Source organism: Erinaceus europaeus, chromosome 17, assembly GCF_950295315.1.
Source record: "Erinaceus europaeus chromosome 17, mEriEur2.1, whole genome shotgun sequence".
NCBI lineage: Eukaryota > Metazoa > Chordata > Mammalia > Eulipotyphla > Erinaceidae > Erinaceus > Erinaceus europaeus.
Genome location: NC_080178.1, coordinates 76,707,539 through 76,733,082, shown reverse-complemented (window position 1 = coordinate 76,733,082; position 25,544 = coordinate 76,707,539). Strand labels below are relative to the sequence as shown.

The 25,544-nt window shown below is 41.6% G+C and overlaps 1 protein-coding gene and 2 long non-coding RNA genes across 4 annotated transcripts in view; 2 read left to right on the top strand and 1 right to left on the bottom strand.

Annotated features, from left to right (window-relative positions):
- PDE3B (phosphodiesterase 3B) overlaps window positions 1–25,544 on the top strand; it is a 128,186-nt gene that overhangs the window by 72,610 nt on the left and 30,032 nt on the right. Inside the window, exons 4-8 of one of the 2 annotated variants that reach the window (XM_060177115.1) lie at window positions 469–611; window positions 8,896–9,002; window positions 15,421–15,631; window positions 16,160–16,236; window positions 24,724–24,875. In XM_060177115.1, the coding sequence (XP_060033098.1) occupies window positions 469–611; window positions 8,896–9,002; window positions 15,421–15,631; window positions 16,160–16,236; window positions 24,724–24,875 (690 nt within the window). Of the gene's footprint in view, window positions 1–465; window positions 612–8,895; window positions 9,003–15,420; window positions 15,632–16,159; window positions 16,237–24,723; window positions 24,876–25,544 lie in introns of both variants that reach the window. The other variant, XM_060177114.1, reaches the window with a different exon arrangement.
- Window positions 861–1,655, top strand: LOC132533909 (uncharacterized). The gene is made up of 3 exons (XR_009545671.1): window positions 861–893; window positions 1,005–1,041; window positions 1,338–1,655. It is a non-coding gene; the product is annotated as an uncharacterized LOC132533909 (long non-coding RNA).
- LOC132533908 (uncharacterized) lies at window positions 12,072–15,285 on the bottom strand. Its single transcript, XR_009545670.1, has 2 exons — window positions 14,208–15,285; window positions 12,072–13,802 (listed from the first exon to the last, which is right to left on the bottom strand). It is a non-coding gene; the product is annotated as an uncharacterized LOC132533908 (long non-coding RNA).

Here is a 25,544-nt window from a genome sequence, read left to right as displayed (position 1 = left end):
GAGCCCCCGGCTCCCCACCTGCAGGGGAGTCGCTTCACAGGCGGCGAAGCAGGTCTACAGGTGTCTGTCTTTCTCTCCCCCTCTCTGTCTTCCCCTCCTCTCTCCATTTCTCTCTGTCGTATCCAACAACAACGACATCAATAACAACAAATAATGACTACAACAATAAAACAAGGGCAACGAAAGGAAATAAATAAATATTTTTAAAAAAATAAATAAAAGTAACTTTTTCATGAAGCAAGGTGTAAAATGTGAGAAAGAAAATAAAATTAAATTATAGGGGGTTTAGAAATTAAGAGGAAGCGAAATGGAGCCATACAGAATGAATTGGAGTAGGAGTGACAAATTTTCAAAATAAATCATTCTGTTTCTCTTATGTTAAAACATACTTTGTTTTAGTAAATTTGTATCCCATCTGTCATATTACAGGGTGACGATTTTAACCACTTTTTCCCAATTATTCAGCAGGGACTCAACAATAGGAATAGTCTGCCTTCTCCTCAGCTGAGGAGGGGCTCGGGAACAGCAGGCCCACCACTCACAGAACAGACTTCTTCACGGTGGGAGCGCAGCAATGGCAAGAAACCTCCCCAGGAGGTCGGCACCTCAAGGTAATTCCCAGAGCCTTTTAAGGAGACGTGAAGCCAGTGCATTAACTCAGCTGCTGTGAATGAAGTTTGCAGTGGTCGTAAAAGCATAAAGGGACAGTCGAGGTACTCTGCACAGCGTAGAGACTGATCCCTAGAAACAAGTAAGTCTTCCCCCAGGATGGTTACTGGAATATAAAACTTGCTGGGCGCTTAAAACACAAATTGAGGAAGCCGTTTAAGGAGACTAGTGTCAATATGAGACAGAATACTGGGGGAGTTTTTAAGTTGGTCTAGAGGTGGTCGGTCGGCAGGGAGCTCAGTACACAGTCTACACGGGCAGGTCATCAGTGAGCTCAGTGCACAGTCTACACGGGCAGGTCATCAGTGAGCTCAGTGCACAGTCTACACGGGCAGGTCGGCAGGGAGCTCAGTGCACAGTCTACACGGGCAGGTCGGCAGGGAGCTCAGTGCACAGTCTACACGGGCAGGTCGGCAGGGAGCTCAGTGCACAGTCTACACGGGCAGGTCGGCAGGGAGCTCAGTGCACAGTCTACACGGGCAGGTCGGCAGGGAGCTCAGTGCACAGTCTACACGGGCAGGTCGGCAGGGAGCTCAGTGCACAGTCTACAGGGGCAGGTCATCAGGGAGCTCAGTGCACAGTCTACAGGGGCAGGTCATCAGGGAGCTCAGTGCACAGTCTACAGGGGCAGGTCATCAGGGAGCTCAGTGCACAGTCTACAGGGGCAGGTCGGCAGTCACTGCCCTGTGAAGAGGGGCGCACGTCTCCCGGTTTCACATCAGGTGTTGGCTATCAAGGCAGTGGCGGACTTAAGACGAGTACCTTCTGTATTTTATGGGGATTCACTAAAAGGCAACTAGGAGACTGGGCAATGCAGGACTAAAGCGTAAACATATCCACTTGCCATAATTAAGAAAAAACTCAGTACTTTACCTATGGGAAATCAGGACAGATGTAGATGTTTTTATATGAATTCTCAATTTCTATTTAGTCATCTACTTACATTAATAAAAATGAAATTAGTGTGCCTTTTCTGTTAAAGCACTCTTCTTACTAAAGTTGTTTGCACTTTGGTTAGCTAGAACTGTTACACCTTTGAAACAGCAGATGGCAGGATGAGATCATAACTATCTGATACAATTAATGTTAACATTTAAATCTGAGATATGATCAGACTGTTAAGACTTTTCAGATTCTCATCTGTGATTAATGCTAAGCCTGCTTAATACTTTCAAGCAGCTGCATTTATTATAAAAGAAATCCTTGAGTAAATGACATATAAAACAGGAATAGATAAGTAGGGAAATTAACTTTGGTTCAGAACTTACTTAGACCCTCAACATAAGTTTTGTTGTTTGCTTGTTTTCTTATGGAAGCAGGACATGAAGGAATAAATTATGTTAGGATTTGAAAATGAATTATTTAAAAATATATTTATTTTAATGAGAGAGACCAGAACACTGCTCAGTTGTGGCATATGGTCGTGCTGGGGACAGTACCTAGCATCTGAGAGCTTCAGGCATGACTTTCTTTTGCATAACCATTATGCTATATCCCCATTCCATAATGTTTTTTAACCTTTAAGAAAGAATGATGGAGATGTTTTTAATTTTTTCTATTGCACTGCATAGCAGTACATTTGCAATTCAGGAAACATTTGATAGATTAAGTTAAGGTCATTTTTCTCCTGCTGCCTCAGGTGATTGATATTAAAAATAGAAACACACTTTAAAGAAAATTAATCTTTTACTGAGAAATGTCCCTGTAAAGATAATTGTAGGCATATTCAGTATATTAATTCACATTAAAACAAAATCATATGCATCATAAAAGGTTGAGGAAACTGAAGGATTAAGTAATTGGTGGTAGAGAAATCAAACGGGCTGGTGAAGTGACTCACTTGAGTAGTGTGTTGCTTTGCCAGGAACGCGTCCCCAGGCTTGAGCCTGGTCTCCACTGTACTGAAGGAAGTTTCTTTGCTCTCTCTCTCCTTTTCTTCCTCTCTAGCTTAAAGAAAGGAAGAAAGGAGGTGGAGGGCTGGGGGGTGGGGGAGGAAGGAGATAAATCAGTCTAGAATTTATCTAGTGTGCAATAATAAACTTTCAAGTCTACTTTGACCAAAGTGTCAGATGAGAAACATTTCAACCACGACCCTTTTTGAAATTAAAGCCACTAGATCCATCAAAAAAGAAATCTTTGTCACGGTAGGAATTTTTTTTTTATTTGAATATCCAATGCCAAGTTCCATGTATCTATAGATCACTGGAAATATGTTCAGCATGGCCAAGAAACTGCATTTACATTTGAAGTCTAATTTGATTAAAATGCAGAGAACAGTATGTGATTATCACACAGAATTATGTGAAAATCGCATCAGACAATGATGCTGTAAAGCACTAAGCAGAGAGGCCAGCCAGATAGCTCCTTTAGATGTGTTTGCCATGCATGCAGCCCTGGTTCCAATCATGCCCCCCACCACACTGGAGGGAACTGGTGCTGTAGTGTCCTTCCTCTCTCTCTTTCTCTCTCTCTCTCTCTCTCTCTCTCTTGTGAAGCCCAGCTGACAGCAAGAAACAGTGTGAGTGCACAGCAGTGTTTTGTTCAAGAACTGATAGGCTTTGCTAGACGTTACCTCTGGATTCATTTGACATACATTTCTCTTGACTTTATTAGATTCCATGATCAGATAGATTTTTTTTTTTTTGAGTCTTAATTTGAATACAGCTTGGGATTCTGATTACAGCCTAATTGATGGATTTTTAAAGAGCCAGAAATCCCAACATGATTCCATTATATTGAACTTCCTGTCCCCTGGACTTTGCTTTTTATTCTGCCCTTACTTCCTGGCACTGTGTTGCCATCCTTTTAACTCAGTATTTGCTTCCTGCGGTGACTAGAGAGCCCTGAGCAGCACTGCAGGCCATCCAGAGCCAGGGCCTGAACCAGAAGTTCCAGTGCTCTCACAGCTGAGCTATTTGCCCGGCCGCTTACAAATCTGATTAACCAAGAAGACAGGTAGCTTTGCATCCTGGTACTTTAATCTGCAGATACGAGTTACCACACATTTATCTCTAAATCTGTTTTCTTTACCAAGGTTGTGAGTCAGCCTCTAGTTTGCTTGTACGTTCCTAATATTCTTCACCATCTGATGTCTTACCCTGTCACCAAAAAGTCTTCCTCACATCAAATAGTTTTTCTAGTGACGGAGGTTTCAACTCTGACAACTGGATGTTGGCATCAGGGGAAGCTCTGGTGCTGTGCCGTTTTTCTCTTTCTGAGGAAAGTGACTTGGGAAGCTGTCTAGGTGAAGGCCGGGTTCCAGCCCCACTCCCCACCTGCAGCAGGGACGCTTCAGAAGCTGGGAAGCAGGTCTGCAGGTGTCTCTAGTCTTCTCTCCCTCCATGTCTCCCTTTCCCTCTCAATTTCTCTCTGACCCATTGAATAAAGTAGGAAAAGGAAAAAAGAAAGAGAGAAAATGGCCACCAGGAGCAGTGATCCACAGTGCCGACACTGAGCCCCAGCAACTGGAGGTAAAGATAAACAAACAAATAAATAAGTAAATAACAAAACTAGGCAAAAAACAACAGGCATATAATTTGTGCTAGATATTTCTTTTTGTTGTTGTGCTAGATATTTCCTTGAGGTTTTTTTTTTCCCCTTTGTGAAAATCACAAGGGGAAAATTATTCCTACTTGTACAGCCCTTTTACTACCTAACATTAAGAGTTGATAACTGGGGGCCGGGTGGTAGCATAGCAGGTTAAATGCACATGGTGCAAAGCACAGGGACTGGCGTAGGGATCCCGGTTCCCCACCTGCACGGGGGTCGCTTTACAAGCCGTGAAGCAGGTCTGCTTCTATCTTTCTCTCCCCCTGTCTTCCCCTCCTCTCTCCATTTCTCTCTGTCCTATCCAACAGCGACAACAACAACAGTAATAACCACAACAATGGTGGACAACAAGGGTAACAAAAGGAGAAAAATGGCCTCCAGGAGCAGTGGATTCATAGTGCAAGCGCTGAGCCCCAGAAATAACCCTGGAGGCACAAAAAAAAAAAAAGTTGATAACTTCCTCTCAGAGGAACTGGGACTTTTAATTGAGAGCCATTCCTTTAGCCCAGCTGAATTCCACTCTAACTCCAGCTCTCTCTAGCTGAAACACCACTCAGGTGTAACTAATTAATATACCTTCTGTATCTCCACTCCCGTAGTTGTTACATCTACCCAGCATAAATTTTCTCACCCCCATTTCTGCATGTGTTTAAGAAATGGACTAGGTTGTCACTTCTTTAGACTCATACTCGGACATTCTCCTTCCTTGGTCTCCAGGGGGAAATCATCTCTGAATTTCCTCAACATGATTCCTCTTTCACAACATGTTTCATTCTTTACCTTATCTTAGTTGTGGCAATTCTTCTAAGTCCTGCTTGATTTCTGTGAATAATTTGGGATTACATTAAAATCCTTAAAATTAATAAACAGCTGCCAACAGATGTCCTGCAGAAAGACAGTGTCCTTACTAGATTGTGGCAATTGGCATGTCCTTATAAAGTTTCAGACCTCCGGTGAGTTGCTGTGCTCAAAAAAATTGGAGCAAAATTGTTCTTTTTTTAAAGATTTATTTCATGTGAGACAGAGGTTTTGTACGAGAGAGGAAGAAGCCAGAGCACCACTTAAGTCCATGGGGTGTTGGGGATTGAACCGGGAACCTCAAGTATGCCCTTTTATGCTCTGCTAGCTGAGCTCTTGCCTCACCCACTTCCAGGAAGATGCAAGGCTTTTCTGGGTTAACTGCCGGTTGGATTATTTGGCTCTAAATTGTGTGCTAAGATTGAAGGTTAAAAGGAAAGCGAAGCTACTATTCTAGGACTGGCTGCCCAGATCTAGTACTGCTCCCAAGGACAGATGGATCACATATCCAAGAGCTGATAGCTCACTTTGAGCAGACTCTTCCTGGAGAAAAAACAAAAAATGGCTAAATTTTGTTCTGAGACATTTGGTCTACCAACTCTAGTTAATCCTATCTAAGTAGACTTCCCTTTTAATCTGTTCTGGTTTCTCATTCATCTGTATAACTGCCTTTAAACAAAATCTAATTGCTTTCTGCCTGGCCACAGGCTGTGGCCATGATAACACTTAGAAACAGCTTCTCAGTTCTGTATGTGTGTCATAATTTAGAGTTTGAAGACAACTAGTAGCATCACTTCGGTTTAAGAGGACAGAGTAAATCTGGGCTTCGTGTAGACAAGTTTATTCAGCTGCTTCAAAAGAACTAGGTGAGACAAATCTTGTCCGGCAGTTTGCATTGATCTGCCTAGAAGTCGGCCCTCAACTCTGAAAACCGATAGTTTAATCTGTAATTCTCAACCCTAATCAGCTAACTGAATGGATGATGAACTACTCCCATTATAGAAGACCATGCACCGAGGTAGAAAGGCACAGAAGGGTGCTGAGAGTCTACTCTAAAAAAGAGAAAGTTGTTTTCAGTATTAACCAGGGAGAGTACTTGGAAGAGTACAGGTTTTGTTTGTTTGAACATCCCCCTGGCTAATATTCTCACTGTTCTTTCCCAGTCTCTCTTACTCTGTATAGAGATATTCCAATATTTCCCGACCTGCAGGGGAAGCTTTCTGAGTAGTGAAGCAGGGCTGCCCTCCCCCCCATTAGCCTGGAGTTAGCGCTATGGCTCAGTGCCAGCACTGTGCATCCTCTTTTTCTGGAGGCCATTTTCCCCATTTTTTTAATTGGCTAGGACAGAGAGAAATTGAGAGGGGAGGGGAAGACAGAGAGGGGGAGAGAAAGAGAAACCCACAGACCTGCTTCATCACTTGTGAAGCGTAACCCCTGCAGGTGGGGAGCCGGGGGCTCTCCCTGTCTCTCCCTTTCCTCTCATTTTCTCTCTCTATTTGTCTAAATAAATACAAAATATATATAATATAAAAAAAGAAATGTCCAGATACAAAGAATAATTGTGTGTTGGCAGGAAAAGGAGCTTACTGGATGACATAATTCATGTATTATCTTTTTTTTAAATATTTATTTATTCCTTTTTGTTGCCCTTGTTTTTTTTTATTGTTGTTGTAGTTATTGTTGTTATTGATGTCGTTGTTGGATAGGACAGAGAGAAATGGAGAGAGGAGGGGAAGAGAAAGAGGGGGAGAGAAAGATAGACACCTACAGACCTGCTTCACTGCCTGTGAAGGGACTCCTCTGCAGGTGGGGAGCCGGGGTTCGAACCGGATTCCTTACGCCGGTCCTTGTGCTTTGCGCCACATGCGCTTAACCCGCTGCGCTACCGCCCGACTCCCATGTATTATCTTTTTTGTAATATTGTTAAATTATTATCTAGCCTCTAGATTCTATGTATTTTTCTCTAGCCATCAGTAATCTAAAAGCTATTGATCGCAGGCTGAGGAAATAGCATAGTAGTTATGCAAAAATACTTTCTTGCCTAAGGCACCAGAGGTCCCAGGCTTAACCCCCAGCACCCCCATAAACGGGAGCTGAGCAGTGCTCAGACACAAATAAAAAGCTTTATCCTAAACTAAATCAAACTAAATCAGAGTTTTCTGGAAGTAGCATGCACTTAAGAGTGCAAAGAAGTTGGATTTTAGCTCTGCTGCTGTGAATCTGTTGTGAATCTTAACTGAATTTGAGGACATTATTTATGCTGTTAAAAACTCATTTTCTAATGTGTAAAAAAACAAGAAGTCGAATTGTCCAGATGAGTTAAGAGGGGAAGTGTGTGAAATATCAGTAACAGTGGATGATGAATAACCAGTGCCCAAAATAACGCCGCTGTTATTCTTGTTAATGCCAATAAGGAAATTGTAGTCAGTGGCTGCCAACTGGTTTTAAATGCTTTTTTATACCGTACGTGTTTTCTTCCTGTTGGGATATAGAACAAGCTAGATTTCTACAAAACAAAACAAAACAAAACAAAACAAAACATCAAGGAGAGCCTTAAAGCAGAAGTTAGCAAAAAACAAAACCTGTTTTCTAGAAGAGTGAAAATGGGAACTTAGGGATAGACTCATTTATTCTAGTTGCTGAATTCAGGCAGGCTGTGTGCTGTCTTCACTGTGAATGTGCAGATAAGTCTGACGGCCCAGTAGGAATTTCTAAAGGAATGGGGGAGACACAGATACGTAAACTGGACCAGCTAGAGTGCTTCCCTGGGAGGGTGCTTGTTTTGCCATACATGTGAACTAGCTTTGGGCACAGGCTGCACTTGTTCGTTCCCTCTCTCTCTCTCTCTCTCTCTCTCTCTGACACAGAGAAAGTCAGAGACCATGGCACTGAAACTTCCTTCAGTGTGGTGGCATTTAGGCTCAAACCTGGGTTACACACACGGCAAAGCAGTGTGCTATCAAGTGAGCTATTTCGCTGGCCTGACCCTTTCCCTTTTTCTCTCTGGGGAAGACACAGAGGACCTGTGTACCCTATGAAATTATACTGTAGGGTAAGTGTAGGAACAGGACTGGGGAGAAAACATAGTATTATACAAAAAGACTTGATTCCTGAGGCTCTGAGGTCCCAGGTTCAATCTCCAGCACCACCATTAGCCAGAGATAAGCAGTACTGGAAACAACAACAACAAAACACAATAGAAGGTAACTTAGCTAAAAAAAAAATTGAGTGAAAAATGGGGAAATCTATTTATCTTTATAAATGTTGTGAGCACACCGGGCATTGCCTAAAATTAAAGTGGGGAAGATAATGTTTATGATGTATTTACATGGCACTGTGCTCAAATACTGTCATCTTAAGCTTCATTTGATCAGTACTATGATTGTCTACCTAAATTTTAATTCTTCATAAGAGCTAAAAAATATTTTAGCTACCGGAAATGAATGAGTACTTAGTATTTGTGAAGATGAAGAAAATAATGAGAAGCCGCTTTAGGTCGGACGGTCGGACTGAAGTCCGAAACCCAGCAAGACTAGAGGCACCTAAGAACTAGCTACCCCAGACCTGCTCTGATTAAAACTCCTAGAAATGAACTATATTAAAACCAGCCCTCCTCGTTCAGGACCACTCGTGGCTGCTTTTGTGCTGCAGTGCAGTGCTGAGTAGCTGTTACAGAGCCTTTGCGGCCTGCAAAGTTAAAAAGTAATCACCATGTGTCCTTTACTGTGTGTGTGCTGGCCGACTGCTTGTAGGCACCAGCTAAATGTCATGGACAAACAGTAGATGTTTGAGCTCGGCATCTTGCTACTTGAATTGAAAACCATGAAGGAAAGAATTCCCACAGTTTTAAGTTCTTAACCTGTATCTCTCCTTTTTTAGTCAAGGATGCTATTTAAATGGGCCTTTTAGTTCAAATCTACTGACAGTCCCGAAGCCGAGGTCATCTTCTTTATCACTGTCTCATCACACAGGGCTAAGAAGAGTGGGTAAGAAATCCTTCTTTGTGTTTTGAAGCGGGTGGGGTGAAGGCATAACTGGGTTAGTAACTATCTGCTGTGTGTTAGTTATTCATTATATATACTTTGTCAGACAGTAGGGATCCAGAAATTCAGTGCAGAATGTTTAGCCTGCACAGTTGCAGGTCGAGAGTCCTATCTCTAGAAAATGAGAAATCGTCAGGAAAGGGAATTCTTTGGGTGTGGTGGAGAGAAGGTTTGTTTGTCTGTTTGTTTTTAAGATTGATTTATGAGAAATAGGAAGGGAACGGACCAGAGCTCATGTGATAGATGTTAGGGGTGAAAGTCAGGACCACAGTACTCTGTTCTTCTCCAGAAGACCTACCCTTGGGAAGCCAGTTGATCAAAACTAAGATGGTTGGGTATTACCTAGGCTACTAGCCTGGGGGAAGGAAACTATTTCAGTCTGTTCAGCTCTGGCCACCCTCACCACCTTAGGAGGGTGGCAAAAAACTCTTGCGTGAGAAACACACGTGAATTTCCCAGTCCAGAGGAGTGATCTCATGAGAGACTGAGATCATATCATAGGACTGTACAACGCTTTGCCTAGCCCTCAAACCATGATCTGATTAAAGACCCATTCATTCAGTGTGGACTGTTACCTACTACATCATGATCATACAAAACATACCTAGATGTGACCATCAGAGCCAGATATAGCAGGGGCTGTGGAATTGTCAGACTAAGAACTTAAAATCAGTAAGACTGATGTGTTAATGGCTCCAATGACTAAAGTAGATAAGCTACAAGAACAGATGGGGCAATGTGAGGAGAGATGGAAATCCTGAGAAAATCAAAAAAAAACACTAGAGGTCGATTTCTGTAAAAGGAAGGAGAGGAAGAGACTGTTTTTGATAGCTTATGAATAGTTTGGAGACAGCTGAGGAAAAACTCTCTGGACCTGAGAATATGTGAATGGAAGCCTCTAAAATGAAAAAGAGAGAAAAGACTGGATAAACAAAACAATATCCAAGGACTGTGGGACAACCATAAAAAATGAAACAGACACACACTGGAAATACGTGAAAGAGAAAGAGATATCTGAAACAACGATGACAGAATATCCTGAAGTTAATATCAGACACCACGTCAAATCAGACATCCAGAAAACCCAAGAGAATGTCAAACAGAGCAAGTGTAAAAACTAAACCCCAAACTGTGTGTATCATTTGCAAATTACCGAAGATAAAAAGCAACCATGGACTTAATTCTGTGAGCGCGTTTTGTGTGTAGAGATGTGCGTGTACACATGTTTATATGGAAGCAAGCTAATGGCAGCAGCGATAGAGCTGAAGGAGCTGGATTATTATTATTGTTTTGTTAGTATGAGGTACTCACATTAAAGATGCAGTGTTCAATGCAAGTGGATTTGGGTTAGTTGTAAATATATGTTGCAAACTCTGGAACAGCCACTAAAATAAGTAGAAAGAGTACAAAGGTTATCCTATGAAAGGAGAGCAAACAGACTCAAAATGCTTAGCAACGACGCAGGTAGACTGGACGTCAGGAATAGGAACGATGACAAAAATGATCACAGATATTGTGAAAATGATCACCGATATTGTGAACATTAATCATGGAAGTAGGATACCAGCAATCAACATATCCTACTTAATTAAAAAGCATGACCTAACTATATGTTTTCTACATGATACCCACTTTAAATATAAAGTCACAAGAAGATTGGGAAGTAAATGGCCGAGAAAAATATGCCACGCTAATACTCATAAAACAAAGTAGGAGATGTTAAATTAATTTCAGACAAAAGACTTGAAAGAATTTCTCAGGGTTCATGAAGGGCATTACATAATGAAGGGGACAATTCTCCAGAAGACCTAATGGTCTTTAACATACATGAGCCTAAATGACAGAACAACATGCAAGAGACACACCAGGCAGTCAAAGCAGTCTGAAGACATAGTAAAAATGAAGTCCCAAGAGCAGAGGACGACACAATAAGGCAGAATAATTTCTGAAATTATAAAACAAAGGTTATGGGGCCAGTTGTTGGTACACCTGGTTGAGCACACATACACACAGTCACTTCCCCACTCTGTTTCCCCTTCTCTCAATTTTTCTGCCTACCCAAAATAAGTAAACAAATAAATAAGATTTTTTAAAAGGCCATCATCAAATTTAAACATTTACTGAACCCCTCAAATGAAATATATATGTATGTATTTCAACCAAAACCTTGAGTTATAAGGGCAATGAGGAAAACATGTTACGGTAATAATATTTTGGTAATACTGATAAGTGCTAATAAAAAAGTGATTTCCCAGGAGTTGCACAGTAGGTAAAGTGTTGAATTCTGCAGCATGGCCCTGAGTTTGATATCTGGCATGGCATAGATTCTATAGTGATTGTCCAATATTCTCTCTCTCTCTCTCTCTCTCTGTCCTCTGACCTTTTGAAAAATTTTCCTTTCAGTTTTGGACTGTAAAACCAATTAATAGCAGAAGGGACAGGGGAAAGAGGAGTGGAAAAATGAGGGCAGAAGGAATAAATACATGGTTAACGATAAATTTAGAAAACTCATGTCACTCTAATGTCATAAGATACTGTTAGAAAGTGAAATTCTTGCCAGTCGCAGCATATGAAAGATGGAGAAGGGGCAAAAGGAGTTAAACATGCAATATACCAGTGACTGAAAAGTAGCGAAGAAGGAAAAAATTCTATAATGAGATTAGTACTTCAGAATACACATTGCAATATCCAGTTGGACAAAGGAATAAAAGAAAAGGGTATAAATACAAGCTAAGAACAAGAGATAAGATTTCGTTGAAGTGAATAATCCCCCAAAACGAGAGACTGAGAAAGAAAAGCAGAGTGAACAACTAACTATAAGAGGACATAGCAAGCCGCTGGATAAAACAGAGTATGTTATCAGTACTCTAACACACACTTCAGAGCGAGCAGAGATCTCAGTGGAGCTGTTAGTTCTGCTGTACAAAATATCTAGTTTCCAGTAAGAATACTGGACACAATACTCAAGTATATGCTCTTCATAGGGGGTATGCTCTAAATAAAGACCCCAAATAGTTTTGAATGCATAATTTATTATGAATTAAATAAATCACAAGTTGCCATAACTGAAAAGAATAGACAAATCCATATACCAATTTGGAGTTTTTGGCTAAACACTTTCATCAACTCGTACTAGAAGCAGATTAGACATATTAGCAAAAATGGAAGGTTTGAATGAAATGATGTAACTGACTTAACCTAACTGGCTAGAATACTACACTCAGCTGCTACAAGGCATACCCTTTTCTCCAAGGATATACAGGACTTATCGCATAGACTATTGGGCTCTGAAACAAGTTTCAATAAATTCCGAAAGATAAGAATCATTTCTAGAGACTTGAGTTCTAAAATGGCAAGAGGAGAGCATTTCAGTACATTCTCTCTAGTACTAAGCCAACAAAAACAGAGACAAAACCAACTCAACCATTTGAAATTCTAGAATTTAACAGAAATCAAAGAGTAAGTCATCTGTACAAAAGAAATGTGGATAGACCTTGGCAAGATGGTGGGTGCTGTGACATTTTAACCTGAGGCTTTTTCCATCCTCCTCCTCCTCAGCTCAGTGGTGTGGGTGCATAAAGCCAGAGGCTTTGGAACCACCAGAGAGGTCTGACCTCCTTGGAAATTCCATTAAAGCTGTGTGCTGCGAGTAAACATGGTCTCTCAATTGGCCATTCTTGGAAAATCTGTCCCCCTTGTGTTGTGGATATTTGTTTTGCCTCAGATTAACTCTCCCAGAACCAAAACAAAATAAAAGCAGAACGTCTAACACTAACTGTCTTAAGACTGACTGCAGTGAGGTGTGGGTGTTAAGGGCGAGTAAAATTTGACAAGAAACTTGAAAGTGATGACCATACTTGCGCTTACTCGAAGGACTGCTTGGAATGCTAACAGAAGGAATCTGTTAGGCCAAGTACATGTGAAGGCTTTGCACCTGCCCCAGAAATACTTAGGAGAGGACGGGCTCTTGTAACTCACCCATGACTGACTTTCAGACCCTGAATACGCAGGAAGTGAAAGCTAATGCTGATGCCTTTGGAGCTGCTTGACGTTTGAAGGGTTCTTTTCAAACTGATTTCTCATTTATTTTGCCTCCAGGGTTACTGCTGGGGCTCGGTGCCTGCACTACAAACCCACTGCTCCTGGAGGCCACCTTGCCCATTTTTGTCACTCTTGTCATTATTGTTATTGGACAGGATAAAGAGAAATCGAGAGAGGAGGGGAAAACAGGGAGAGAAAGATAGACACCTGCAGACCTGCTTTACTGCTTGTGAAGTGACCCCGACCCCACCCCCACCCCGAAGGTGGGGAGCCAGGGACTCGAACCTGGATTTTTATGCTGGTCCTTGCATTGTGTGAGCTTCACCCACTGTGTTATACCACCTGGCCCACTCAAACTGATTTCTCCACAGATGACGTAGCAACAGGACATTCAAAGAAACCTGAATCATCATTGGATGGTCACTTAACTATAGTGGCCCAGAAGTGACTTCTCTGAAGTCAAGCTTGAGCTGTAAATCGAAAAATGTAAAGAAAGCTAACACAGAGCTTGGTGGCTACCCCCCATAATAGAATATTTTTGTTGTCAGAATAGACATGACTTCGTTTTCTATACACAAGTCATCAGAAACAAGGAAATGAACACAAAGAAAATCAGCCAACATCACCGAAGGGATAGGAAGGATCTGAAAATAGATGTGTTGTGTTATTTTAAAATGCTTGATTTTCAACGCAAATCAGTAACTATACAAAGAAAACACCACCAGGAGCAGTGGAGTTGCAGTTTAGACGCCAAGCCCCAGTGACACCTGCATATCTGGGGGGGGGGGGGGAGGAGAAGAGAGAGAAGAAAAGAGATTTTTTTTCTTTTTTTTATTCGTAGGACCTAGTGGAAGCTGGATTGCCACATGGCAATGTGAAGCATGTACAAACCACTGCATTTTTTTTTTTTGTTATTGAATAGCAATTCATTGCCTTTTTTTTTTTTTTTAACATTTTCTTCCTTTATTGGGGGATTACTGTTTCACAGTCACCTGCAGACCTGCTCCACTGCTTCTGAAAAGTTCCTCCTGCAGATGGGGGAGGCCGATGTGTGTGCTCAACCAGATGTGCTACCGCCGACCGCCCAAGATCATTCATTCTTTAAACTCAACCTGGCACAACACCGTTTGTGCCAGGTACACAGCCAAGAGAACATTTTCCCCAGGGAGTTGCGCTGAAGCAAGCTTTGTTGTCATCCTGTCCGTCTGTTTTTCTGCCTGAAAGAGTCAGCCTGGATTTCCAGCTCTAAAACTGAATTGGCAGTTCTAGCTAAGGCAGTTAGATAATCAGGAATTCAACAAAAACAAAACTAGACTTTTTTTGTTTGTTTGTTTTTTGTCACCAGAGTTAACGCTGAGGCTCAGTGTCTTCACTACAAATCCACAGCTCCTGGCAGCCATTTTCCCCATTTTTTTTTCCCTTCTATTTTTTTTTTTCCTGGACAGGATAGAGAGAAAAGGGGTGGGGAGATAGAGAAGAACAGAAAAAGACTCCTGCAGACCCACTTCTCCACTTGTAAAGCCCCTCCCTCCTGATTGGGAGTGGGGTCTTGTACCTAGGTCCTTGCACTTGATGATGTGTGTGTTTAGCCAGGTGCACCCCCAGTGGCCCCCGTGACCATGTTCCTTTTCCCATCCTAAAAAGTTCATTGACACAAGGAAGTTCTTCAGTGTGGGAGAACACAGATTCTACAGCAAAGAATCATTTGTTTTCCATGTACTAGCAAATTTGTTGTACCCAGAAGAACAAAAATGCTTGGGAATACACTTAAAAGAATACAAAACCTAAACACAGAAAAGCAGAAAACACTTGTTGAAAAAAATTAAAGAAAATCTGGAACCGGAATTTGTTTTTATGACTCTGAAGACTAAGAAGGTGGTTCTCCCTGCCTTGTTATAGATCTGAGATGTGCCCCCGCCTGCCCCCGCCTCAAAGACTTCACCTCTGCTGGTGACCTGCACTGTCTGACTCCAGCCGGCCTGCCCAGCACTTACTGACCCCTGGCTCTATTTCTTCACGGTCTTCAGTAGCCCATGCCTCTTCTCCACCTTTGTGGTCTTCCGCATTTATTTTCCGACTTAAGTCCTTTGTGTGTTTTGTTTGTTTGTGTTCATTTCCATGACTTAACTACTCCAGACTGACTTTTTCAGGTAGAAAAAGGGTCAGACGCAGAGGCTGAGAGAAGGGGACATTTAATTACCACGTCAACTTTTTGCTTTCTTTTTAAAGCAAAGAACATGTTCTTTATAAATGCTTAGACAATAAATATACACACATACGTGCATGTTCATCTTTTTTTCTTGCCTTTGGATTTGTTAAGGTGCTTTATCCAGCCTGAGCCCTGTGACTTCTCTCAGCCATGGACCACTGTCTCCTGGCTCACTGACAAATCGATCACCTATAGAATTTCCTGACATTGCTGATTTTCGTACTAAGCCAGGCGTTACTTTGCAAAGATCACTGAGCAGTACAACCAGTCCACCAGATTTTTATCAGCAGCTTGGAAATTCTAATAGTAATTTATGTAACAGGTAAGCTACCAAAGAGTCTTCTACTTTTTGAAATGTTTTTCACTTTACTTGTTCAGAATAAAGGTTATTTTTTTAAAAAAATAATATCACTAATTTATATTACAATTAAATAAGACTCTTTACCTAATACTTTTTATTCAAAATCAATGTTTACCACTTTAGTATTGTTATATCCCAATTAAAGGATCTTCATCTGAAGTGAAATGTAGTGGTAGTCTATCCATTTCTGTCCATCCTATAAATGTCACACAGTGACTGTGTGACAGTGATTTAGCTGTGTGCTACTCTCTAGTCTACTTCTAGCATACAATCCATATATCTGTTCCCAGACTTCCATTTTGAAAGTCCACACTAAGTTTACACAGATGCTAAGTTAAAGTTGTAAGTCTAAGTTTATAGAGATTGGAATATTAGGATGTCTTACAGTTGGAATTTTGGTTTAAAATGAAGCAAATTTTCTAATTTGATTGATTTTTTTGGCTGTATTTGCTTTATATACTTGCATGTCTGTCTGTTTTGTTTTATAAGCTGTGGACATCAAATACTGAAATATGTTTCGACACCTGACTCGGAAACTAGTACAGAATGCCACACTGGAAAACTAGGTGAGATTATAAAAGTCCTGTGTTTGAATTTAAGAGCCATTTCTTATGTTTCTTTAAATAAACAAGTAAACAAGCTAAACTTTGGTTTATTCTGCTTTAAAGCAGAGAGTCTGTCTTCAGCATTTCTATTTAACATTGTACTGAAGGTACGCAGTCAGGAAAATTGGAAGGACAAAGATGTAAAGGCATCCTCATTGGCAATAAAGAACCAGAATATTCCAGTTCACTTATCATGTAAATCTCAAAGGTACTCCAGCACTAATAAAGGAGCTTAGCAGAATCACAAGATACAAGAACATACAAGTCAGTTTTATCTGTATGTTAGCAATGAAACATCATAAAAATTAATAAAATGGAGGAATCTGAAATGTGTTTATAATAATACCAGAAAGAATGCTTAGATTCAATTATAAGGTATAAAACTGTGTTTTTTTAAAACAGCCACTAAATGCAGAGGTTATTTTTGTAGTAATTGATCAGAAAATTGGATACTGTCAGTAAGACTGTTCTCTGAAAATTGCTATGAGGATTGAATGTAATATTTATCAAATTTCAGCAGGCTTTTTGGGCAGAAAAAATGTTTTTTTTTAAACAAATAGAAATACAAATGACCTATCATAGTCAAAACAATTTGGAAAGCTAACAGATTTAAAGGACTGATAAATTGAATTCTAAAACTTATAAAGTCACTGTAACTAAGATAATGTCATGTGGCTTGGGAGCTGTCCCAGTGAGTACAGCACTGAACTGAGCAAGCATGAGGTTCTCAGTTCAATCCCCAGCATCACATGTGCTACAATGAGGGGCCGGGCCGTGGCGCACCTGGTTGAGCACCCACCTTCAGTGCACAGGACTCAGGCTCCACCCCCCACCCCTGGCCTTTCCCCACCGGTGGGCGAAAGCTTCGTAAGCCATGAAGCAGTGTCGCTAGTCTCTTTCGCACTTTCTCCCTCTCTTCTCTCTTTTCCTTCCTCCCTCCCCTCTCAATTTCTCTGCACCCTAAATAAATAAGATACATGAAATAGTAAATCAAAAGGTGCTATTGGCATAATTAGACTATAGATCAATGAAACGGAACTGTTGAGTCCACAAATAAAATTTTATATCAAAGTCTGGGACCCAAAATTCATTCCCTGGCACTGCCTGTGACTAGGCAGTGACCTCCTCTCTCTAAATTAAATCACAAAACCTTACAAAACAACTTAGTTTTAAAAGGGGGCCAGTGGGATAAGCCAGTTGAGAGAGCATATCTGCTCTGCCGTGGTCAGGTGTCCTGTGAACCGCATTAGATCACTATGGCACTAGGGGACCTGACTCAGTGCTGGAGTTCTCTTCTCTCCCCCCCCTCCCTCTCTCTCTCCCTCTCTCCCTCTCTCTCTCTCTTCTCTCTCTCTCTCTCTCCTCCAGGGTTATCGCTAGGGCTTGGAGCCTGTAGGCCATTTTTCCCCATTGTTGTTGTGTAGGACAGAGAGGAGGGGAAGATGAGGACACACACCACATACACACACGCGCACACACATACACGCGCACGCACACGCACACACACATACACACACACGTGCACGCACACACACAGACACACAAACATGCGCCCACACACACACACACACACACACATGTGCATGCACATACACACGCAAGCTGGGAACTTGAACTGGGATCCATCTGTGCTGTCCTTGCACTCGCACTATGTGCGTTTAACCCGCTGTGCTACCGCCCAGCCCCCTCTCCTCTCTGTATCTGTCAAAAAGCCAGCCTGGTCTGGGGGTATGAGTCGACCTGCCAGTGCAGAGAATCCAGACCTTCTACCTTCTGCCCCCCACAACAGTGTTGATTTAAACTCCCAGAGGAGGAGATGATGGAGGGAAGATGACCAGAGGGCCCTCAACTCCAACTCCATCAGGACCTGGAGAGAGGAGAGGAGAAAAGAGAGGTCATTTCAGACATAGTAACAGGTATAGGTGTGACTTAGAAAGGAAGAGAAGGGGGGCCAGGCAGTGGTGCGCCTGGTTGAGCGCACACATCACAGTGCGCAAGGACCTGGACCCCACCTGCAGGGGGGAAGCTTCATGGCTGGTGAAGCAGGGCTGCAGGTGTCTCTCTGTCTCTCCCTCTCTAAAAGCCCTTTCCCTCTCAATGTCTGATTATCTAATACATAAATAAAGTATTAAAAAAAAAAGATGGGAGCATGGGGCAAAAAAATTGGGAAAATACATATAAATATAGCTAGATATTTACAGAAATAAAGTAATAGTCCCACCCATATCTGTGGGCATGGGAGAACTAGTGCAGTTTCCAGTGGAGGGAATGGGGACACAGAACTCTAGTGGTGGGAACGGTGTGGAATTAATTAGACCCCTGTTAATTTATAATATAAATCGATATTAAGTCACTAATAAATAAAAAAAAAGTCAGCCTGGAAACAACAACAAAAGAAGGGGTGGTGGGGAGATTGCCCTTTCAATAAACCGGGTCGGCGAGTGGTTATGTACTTACGGAAGAAAGAAAATGAACTTTAAGTCAGAGAGAAGGCAGAGAAGCTGGGAAACAGATTTTCATGCCTGAGGCCCCAAGGTCCCAGACACAAGCCCAAGCACCACTATAAAAAAGGGGGGGGGGGCAGGTGGTGGCATATCTGGTGGCACATCTGGTTGAGCGCACGTGCTACAGTGCGCAAGGACCCAGGTTCAAGCCCCCGGTCCCCACCTGCAGGGGGAAGCTTCACGAGTGGTGAAGCAGCGCTGGGAGTGTCTCTGTCACCCCCTTCCCTCTCTGTTTCTGGCTGTCTCTATGTGATAAAGATTTTTTAAATGTTAAAAAAAAAGAATCAGACCCATATCTCATTGTATACATAAATAAGTAACCCAAAGAGATCGTTCAGTAGCACCGTACCATCCTTCCCCTCAAAATAGATATTTGAGATAAAAATAAAAGTTTGGCCCAGGACTAGTAGGACTGTGCGTGCGTGTGGAAGGCCCTCAGGCTGTCAGAAAGAAAAAAAGTCCAAGTATAAAGATGGATGTTTCTAGAGTTTTATTCTCCTTTCTCAGCCTCACTTTGTGAAATGGTCTCTCTCCTATATAACTTTTTTTTTTCATAAGTTAAAACCATGAAACTTGTGTGAAGGAAATATAAGACAGTTTTTTGTCCTTGTGCACTGTAATGTGAGTGCTTAACCAGGTGAGCCACCGCCAGGCCCCAAAGACAGTTTTTGTGACCTGGGTCAGGTAAAGCATTCTTAGATAGACTATCAAAAAAAAAAAAAATGCCATCCGTGACCTGCGAGATGGTACAGTAAATAAGGTGCTGAACTTTCAAGCATGGGGACCCAAGTTCAGTGTTGAGTTTCATGTGTGCCTGGTGAGACTCTGGTTCTCTCAAGTGCTTACTACAGGCATACACACAGCATTCATTTTCTTTAAAGTATAAGCAGTGAAAGAAAAAAATTGAGAGATTTGGCTTCAGTAACATTGTAGAACTTTGCACTTCAAAAGATACTAAGAAAATAAAAAGACAAGCTTTAGACTGGGAGGAAATACTCATAAGTTAGATACCTGGAAAAGGCCCCAATATTCATGATACATAAAGAACTCTTATGGTTCAATATATAAAAAAGTCAAACGGAGCCAGGCAGTAGCGCAGCGGGTTAAGCGCACGTGGGCGCAAAGCGCAAGGACCAGCTTAAGGATCCAGGTTCGAGCCCCCAGCTCCCCACCTGCAGGGGAGTCCCTTCACAGGCGGTGAAGCAGGTCTGCAGGTGTCTGTCTTTCTCTCTCCCTCTGTTTCCCATTCCACTCTCCATTTTCTCTCTGTCCTATCAACAACAACAGTGAAAAACAAGGGCAACAAAAAGGGGAAATAAATAAAAATATTTTTTAAAAAGTCAAACAACTGAATTAAAAATAAGCGAGATTTTGGGTGTTTGGATTGAAATATTTGATAAAGAATATAAATAGGGTATTCCAGTGGATAAAACATTAGACCCACAAGGTCTTGAGTTCAGTCCCCAGCAGCGCATGTACCAGAGTGATGTCTGGTTCTATCTCTCTCCTCTTGCCTTTCTCATTAACTAATAAATAAAAATCTTAATAAAATAAAAATAATATAAATAGGCAACAAAAAGGGAAAAAAAATGTAGAGCCTCTCTTGCTTGAGGCTCCAATGTTCCAGGTTTAATCCCCTGCACCACCATAAGCTAGAGCTAAGCAGTGCTCTGGTTAAAAAATAAAAGAGGAAAAAAAGCAATGAACATCATTTGTCACAAAAGCAATACATATCAACACTCCTATGAGTTACTACTATATTCTACCTTGAATAGCTGAATGAAACAGACAGTACTGACAAAGTTGCAGAGAACCCAGGTAACCCATATACATTGAAGATGGAAATATAAAATGGCCCAGCTAATGTGGAAAACAGCTTAACTCCCAGCAGTGTTTATCTAAGGGAAGAAAAAAAAAGAAAACACTGAGATAGGATTGTGACTGTCATCATCATTCATGATAGTGTAAAGGTGGAAATGATCCAGATAGCTACCAGCTAGTAAACAGAGTAATAGGATTTGGTGTGTTCATACAGTGAAGTTCTGTACAGTGCATAAGGTTCAAGCCTCCAGGCCCCACCTGCAGGGGGAAACTTCACAGGTGGTGAAGCTGTGCTACAGGTGTCTTTCTTTACCCCGCTCTGTCTTCCCTTCCCTCTCTGTCTCTGTCTCTATCCAATTAATTAATAATCAACTGAAAATGAGGGCAGTCCAGGAGCCGGTACGAGGCCCCAGCTTCAGTCCTTGGCAGTGCAGGTACTAGAGTGACGTGTATTTCTCTTCCTCTTGCTCCTCCTATTTCTCAATAATGAACAAAACCCTTCAAAAGTAAATAAATAAAAACATGAACAATTTACAGAAAAGTATCTTTTGAAAACGAATGAGGGGCAGGAGAGATTATGCAAAAAGACTTTCATGCCTGAGGCTCCAAAATCCCAGACTTAATCCCCTGCACCACCATGAACTAGTGCTGAGAGCAGCGCTTGGGCTAAAAATAAGTAAGTAAGGGAGTCGGGCGGTAAGCGCACGTGGTGGAAAGCACAAGGAGCAGCGTAAGGATCTTGGTTCGAGCCCCCGGCTCCCCACCTGCAGGGGAGTCGCTTCACAGGCGGTGAAGCAGATCTGCAGATGTCTGTCTTTCTCTCCCCCTCTGTCTTTCCCTCCTCTCTCCATTTCTATCCTATCCAACAACGATGACATCAAGAACAACAATAACTACAACAATAAAACAACAAGGACAACAAAAAGAATAAATAAATATTTTTTAAAATTTAAAAAGTAAGTAAGTAAATAAAATGAATACTATATGGGTAAAATCCAATACACTAAAAACTGTACTGTACGATTCCACTTCTGTGAAATTGTAAGGCCAGCATAGTGGATGGTTGCGTGAGAAACCACACCTGGAGCATTCAGGCTCGATCCCCAGCACCACCGTGAGCCAGAGTTGAGTAGTGCTCTGGTGAAATTTTTTTTTTAAGTAACAATACAATGAAATGAATTCTTAAAAAGACCAATTTAAGGAGACAAGTAGAACGGTGATTACTGATAGTGAAAGTAAGGATTAGCTGACTACAGAGGCATCTGGGGACCTTGAGTGTTGTCGGGGATATCCTAAAATAGGATTATCCATAATGGTTGCAGAACTGTAAATTTCAACAACTGAGTTAGACACTTACAGTGGTGGACTTTATTGTATTAACTGTATTCAATAAAGCTTTGTAAACCCGTAACAGTGGCCAGGAGTTCACTCAGCAGATAGAACAGGACTAATTGCATGTGCTAGAACTGAGCAGGGAGTGCTCTGGTCTCTATGTCTCTCTCTCTCTCTCTCTCTTATTCATAAATACATCATAAAACATGCTAATTTTGAATTCTCACAGTGCTTTGGCTTGACTGACCTCAGGTGAGAGATTCTGATTTGAAGGCTCTTCTGTGAAGGATTGATTGGCTGTTGACCAATCCATTTCAGAATGAGCTGGAGATGGGATTCTTGACTGGATTCCAAAGGAGATAGAAGCTGCTGGTCTAGTTAATGGCTCAACCAATAGTGAAGAATCACTTCTGCTAGTCAGAATAGTCATGTCAACAGCTGTCCAGTCTGTGGACTGGAAAAAAAAATGCTGTCTTGATGGCAGAGTGATATAAAGATACATTTTACAGTTGTACATGTGAGATAGAAGATTTATCGGCTACGGCATCTTTGGAGAAGAAAATGCTGAATTTTTCTCAGTGGTTCTTCTCTAAAAGACAAGATTTCATGAGTGGAGAACATTATAAATCTACCCACCAACATTATTTAGACTGATGATTATTTTAGAATACTGCAGTTAACTGCCTTCACTTACAAAAAGTAGTTGAATATCAGATTTTTCCCTTAAATTTGGAAAAAATGTATTTTTTTTTTAGGATTATACTTTCTGGTGTGTCTGTGTCTTATTTATTTCCATGGGAGAGAGAGAACCAGAGCATCACTCTACAGATCAAACTCAGGACTCCAGGCCTGACAGCCCAATACTCTAGCCGCTATCCCACCTCCCAGGCTGCATTTTCTACTGCTATGTATTATGAGTCGGCCAACGTTTAAAGAGAGGCGATTACCTACATTTTACAGGAGAAATAGCTTGCCATCATTAAATACAAAATTCAAAATTCGAACCTAATTCTGAAACTCAAATTCAATGAATACCCTTAAAAAAGTTCCTTTTACTTAAAACTACACATTGAAAAAAAAAAAAAGCAGATCATGAATTTGTAGCTTAAGACTTGTCAGACCTTTCAAGTTCTGTGTCTTCAGAACCTGCATCACTAAGCAGAACAAGGCCAGTACCACAGCCCATCTCTAGGTATATTCCTCACAGAGAACATCCTAGTTTTCGGTACTTGACTGCACGAGTGTGGTATTGCCTGTGTGTGTGACTGAATTTTTCACAAGAGAATTTCCGTTTGTCTCTTTGTGCCTGGCTTCCTTCATTATTGCTGTTTCTAAGGCCCGTCTAGATGTTAGCCTGTGACTGTAGTTCTCTTTGTTCTGCAGTACTCAATTCAGCAGGTAGTTTATTTACCCTACTTGACAAGAGTAGATAGGCTTGGAAAGATTCCCCGTTTAGGATATTACAAGTAAACAGAATATGAAGACTTTCACATGTGAATGAATGCTATTTAGTTACTAATGCTGTTTCCCCTTCCCAAGTAATTTGGGGGAAAGGGAGATTATTGACATTAACCATATTGCCAGAGACAACAGCCGTAATTTATAATATTGTGTCGTGGTTGTGCCTTACTCTCATACATACATCACTGTGAATTTAAAATTCTGTATCCAAAATTTACTTTCAGATATTGGAAATTGTTTACATCAGATTGATTAAAAACTTAAAAGTTCCTGTTGATAGAAACTGACTGTTTTTGTTTCTCATTTTTATAAAGAATGTCCACTGATTTCATTCAAGAGTAAATACTGGGTTGTGGAAAAAGTCACGATGCATTTTTGCATAGAAAAATGTAGAAATTGGGGCTACACGGAGGTCCACAAGGCTGAGCACACCTTACTGTGCCTGAGGTCCTGGTCCTTCCTGTAGACAGGAAGCTTCACAAGCGGTGAAACAATGCTGCAGGTGTCCCTCTCCTGTCTCCGTATTCCCTCCCAATTTCTCTGTTCTATCACAAATAAAGATATAATATATATATGCATATATATATATATATATTATAACAACAGGAGTCAGGTGGTAGTGCAGCAGGTTAAGCGCACATGGCACAAAGCACAAGAACCAGCGTAAGGATCCCGGTTCAAGCCCCCGGCTCCCCACTTGCAGGGGCGTCGCTTCACTGGCGGTGAAGCAGGTCTGCAGGTATCTGTCTTTCTCTCCCCCTTTGTCTTCCCCCTCCTCTCTCCATTTTTCTGTCCTATCCAACAACGACATCAATAATAACTACAACAATAAAACAAGGACAACAAAAGGGAATAAATAAATAAATAAATATTTAAAAAAAACATAGAACTTCATGACTTTTCCAACAGCCCAATACATCTGCTTCAATGTCTGTTGCTTGAACATTAAGCGCTAAGTCCAGCAAGATACAACTGGCATCATTAATTTAGACTCAACTTGTGTGGTTTACTTTACCTGGATGATTTTTTGCAAATTACTTCTCATGTGAAACCTTCCCTATAGGGCCTGAAGGGAGTTAATGGGTGGGCTCACGCCTCCCCATCCACATGGCCAGCGTCAACCCCAGCGTGATGACCAGGTGCCATGGCAACGGAGGGCGTGCTGGTGCTGTGGTCTCTCTCTCTCTCTCTCTCTCTCTCTCATCTCTGCATGAAAGAGTGGCCTGGCAGTGCTGACATCACAGATGGCCGAGGCACCAGCTCCAAAATTAATACTACCCATTTACGGCCAGTTTTCTTCCTGTTTTATTACTCTATATGTTTTTGAAAGGTGAAGAAGACACGGCCACTTGCTCGAAAGAATCCTTCAACCTGACAGAAGCTCTACACGAGGAGGAAACAGAGGAGAAAGACTGCACCAGTTTATTTCTGGAAGTTGATAATTTCCTAGCAGAAGAGGCCCAGGACGAACAGAGACCAAATGTAAAAGATAAACCTTCCAGTATGATTGTGTTAAAGTGAAGTATGGTAGTACTAGCGTAGCTAGTTCTTCCCAGAACAAGGTTTTTAATATGGCATTTAAATTTCCTTTACAGAGAAGTCACTAAAACATGCTAAATCTTTTGAGTTGAAAATTACTTCTAAGCTCACCCTACAACAAATTACATTCACTTTTAAATGACAGCTGATCATAGGCTCCAGGTTCAATCCCTGCCCACCACCAGAAGCCAGAACCAAGGAGTACACTCATCTCCTCAGTCTCTCACCCCCTTTCATTGTTATTATTATTATCCCTCCTACAGGGTTATCGCTGGGGCTCTGCCTGCACTACGAATTCACTGCTCCCGGAGGCCATTTTCCCCATTTTTTTTTTTTTTGCCCCTGCTGTTACTGTTGTTGCTATTGCTTTCATTGTTGTTGGATAGGACAGAGAGAAATGGAGAGAGAAGGGAAAGAGAGGGGGAGAGAAAGACAGACACCTGCAGACCTGCTTCACCAGTTGCGAAGCGACCTTCCTGCAGGTGGGGAGCCGGGGGCTGGAATCAGGATCCTTGCGCTGGTCCTTGTGCTTCGTCCCATGTGCGCTTGTCCCGCTGCACAACCGCCCCGCCCCCAGATTATTTTTAAATAAAGTGGAGGCGGCTGGGCAGT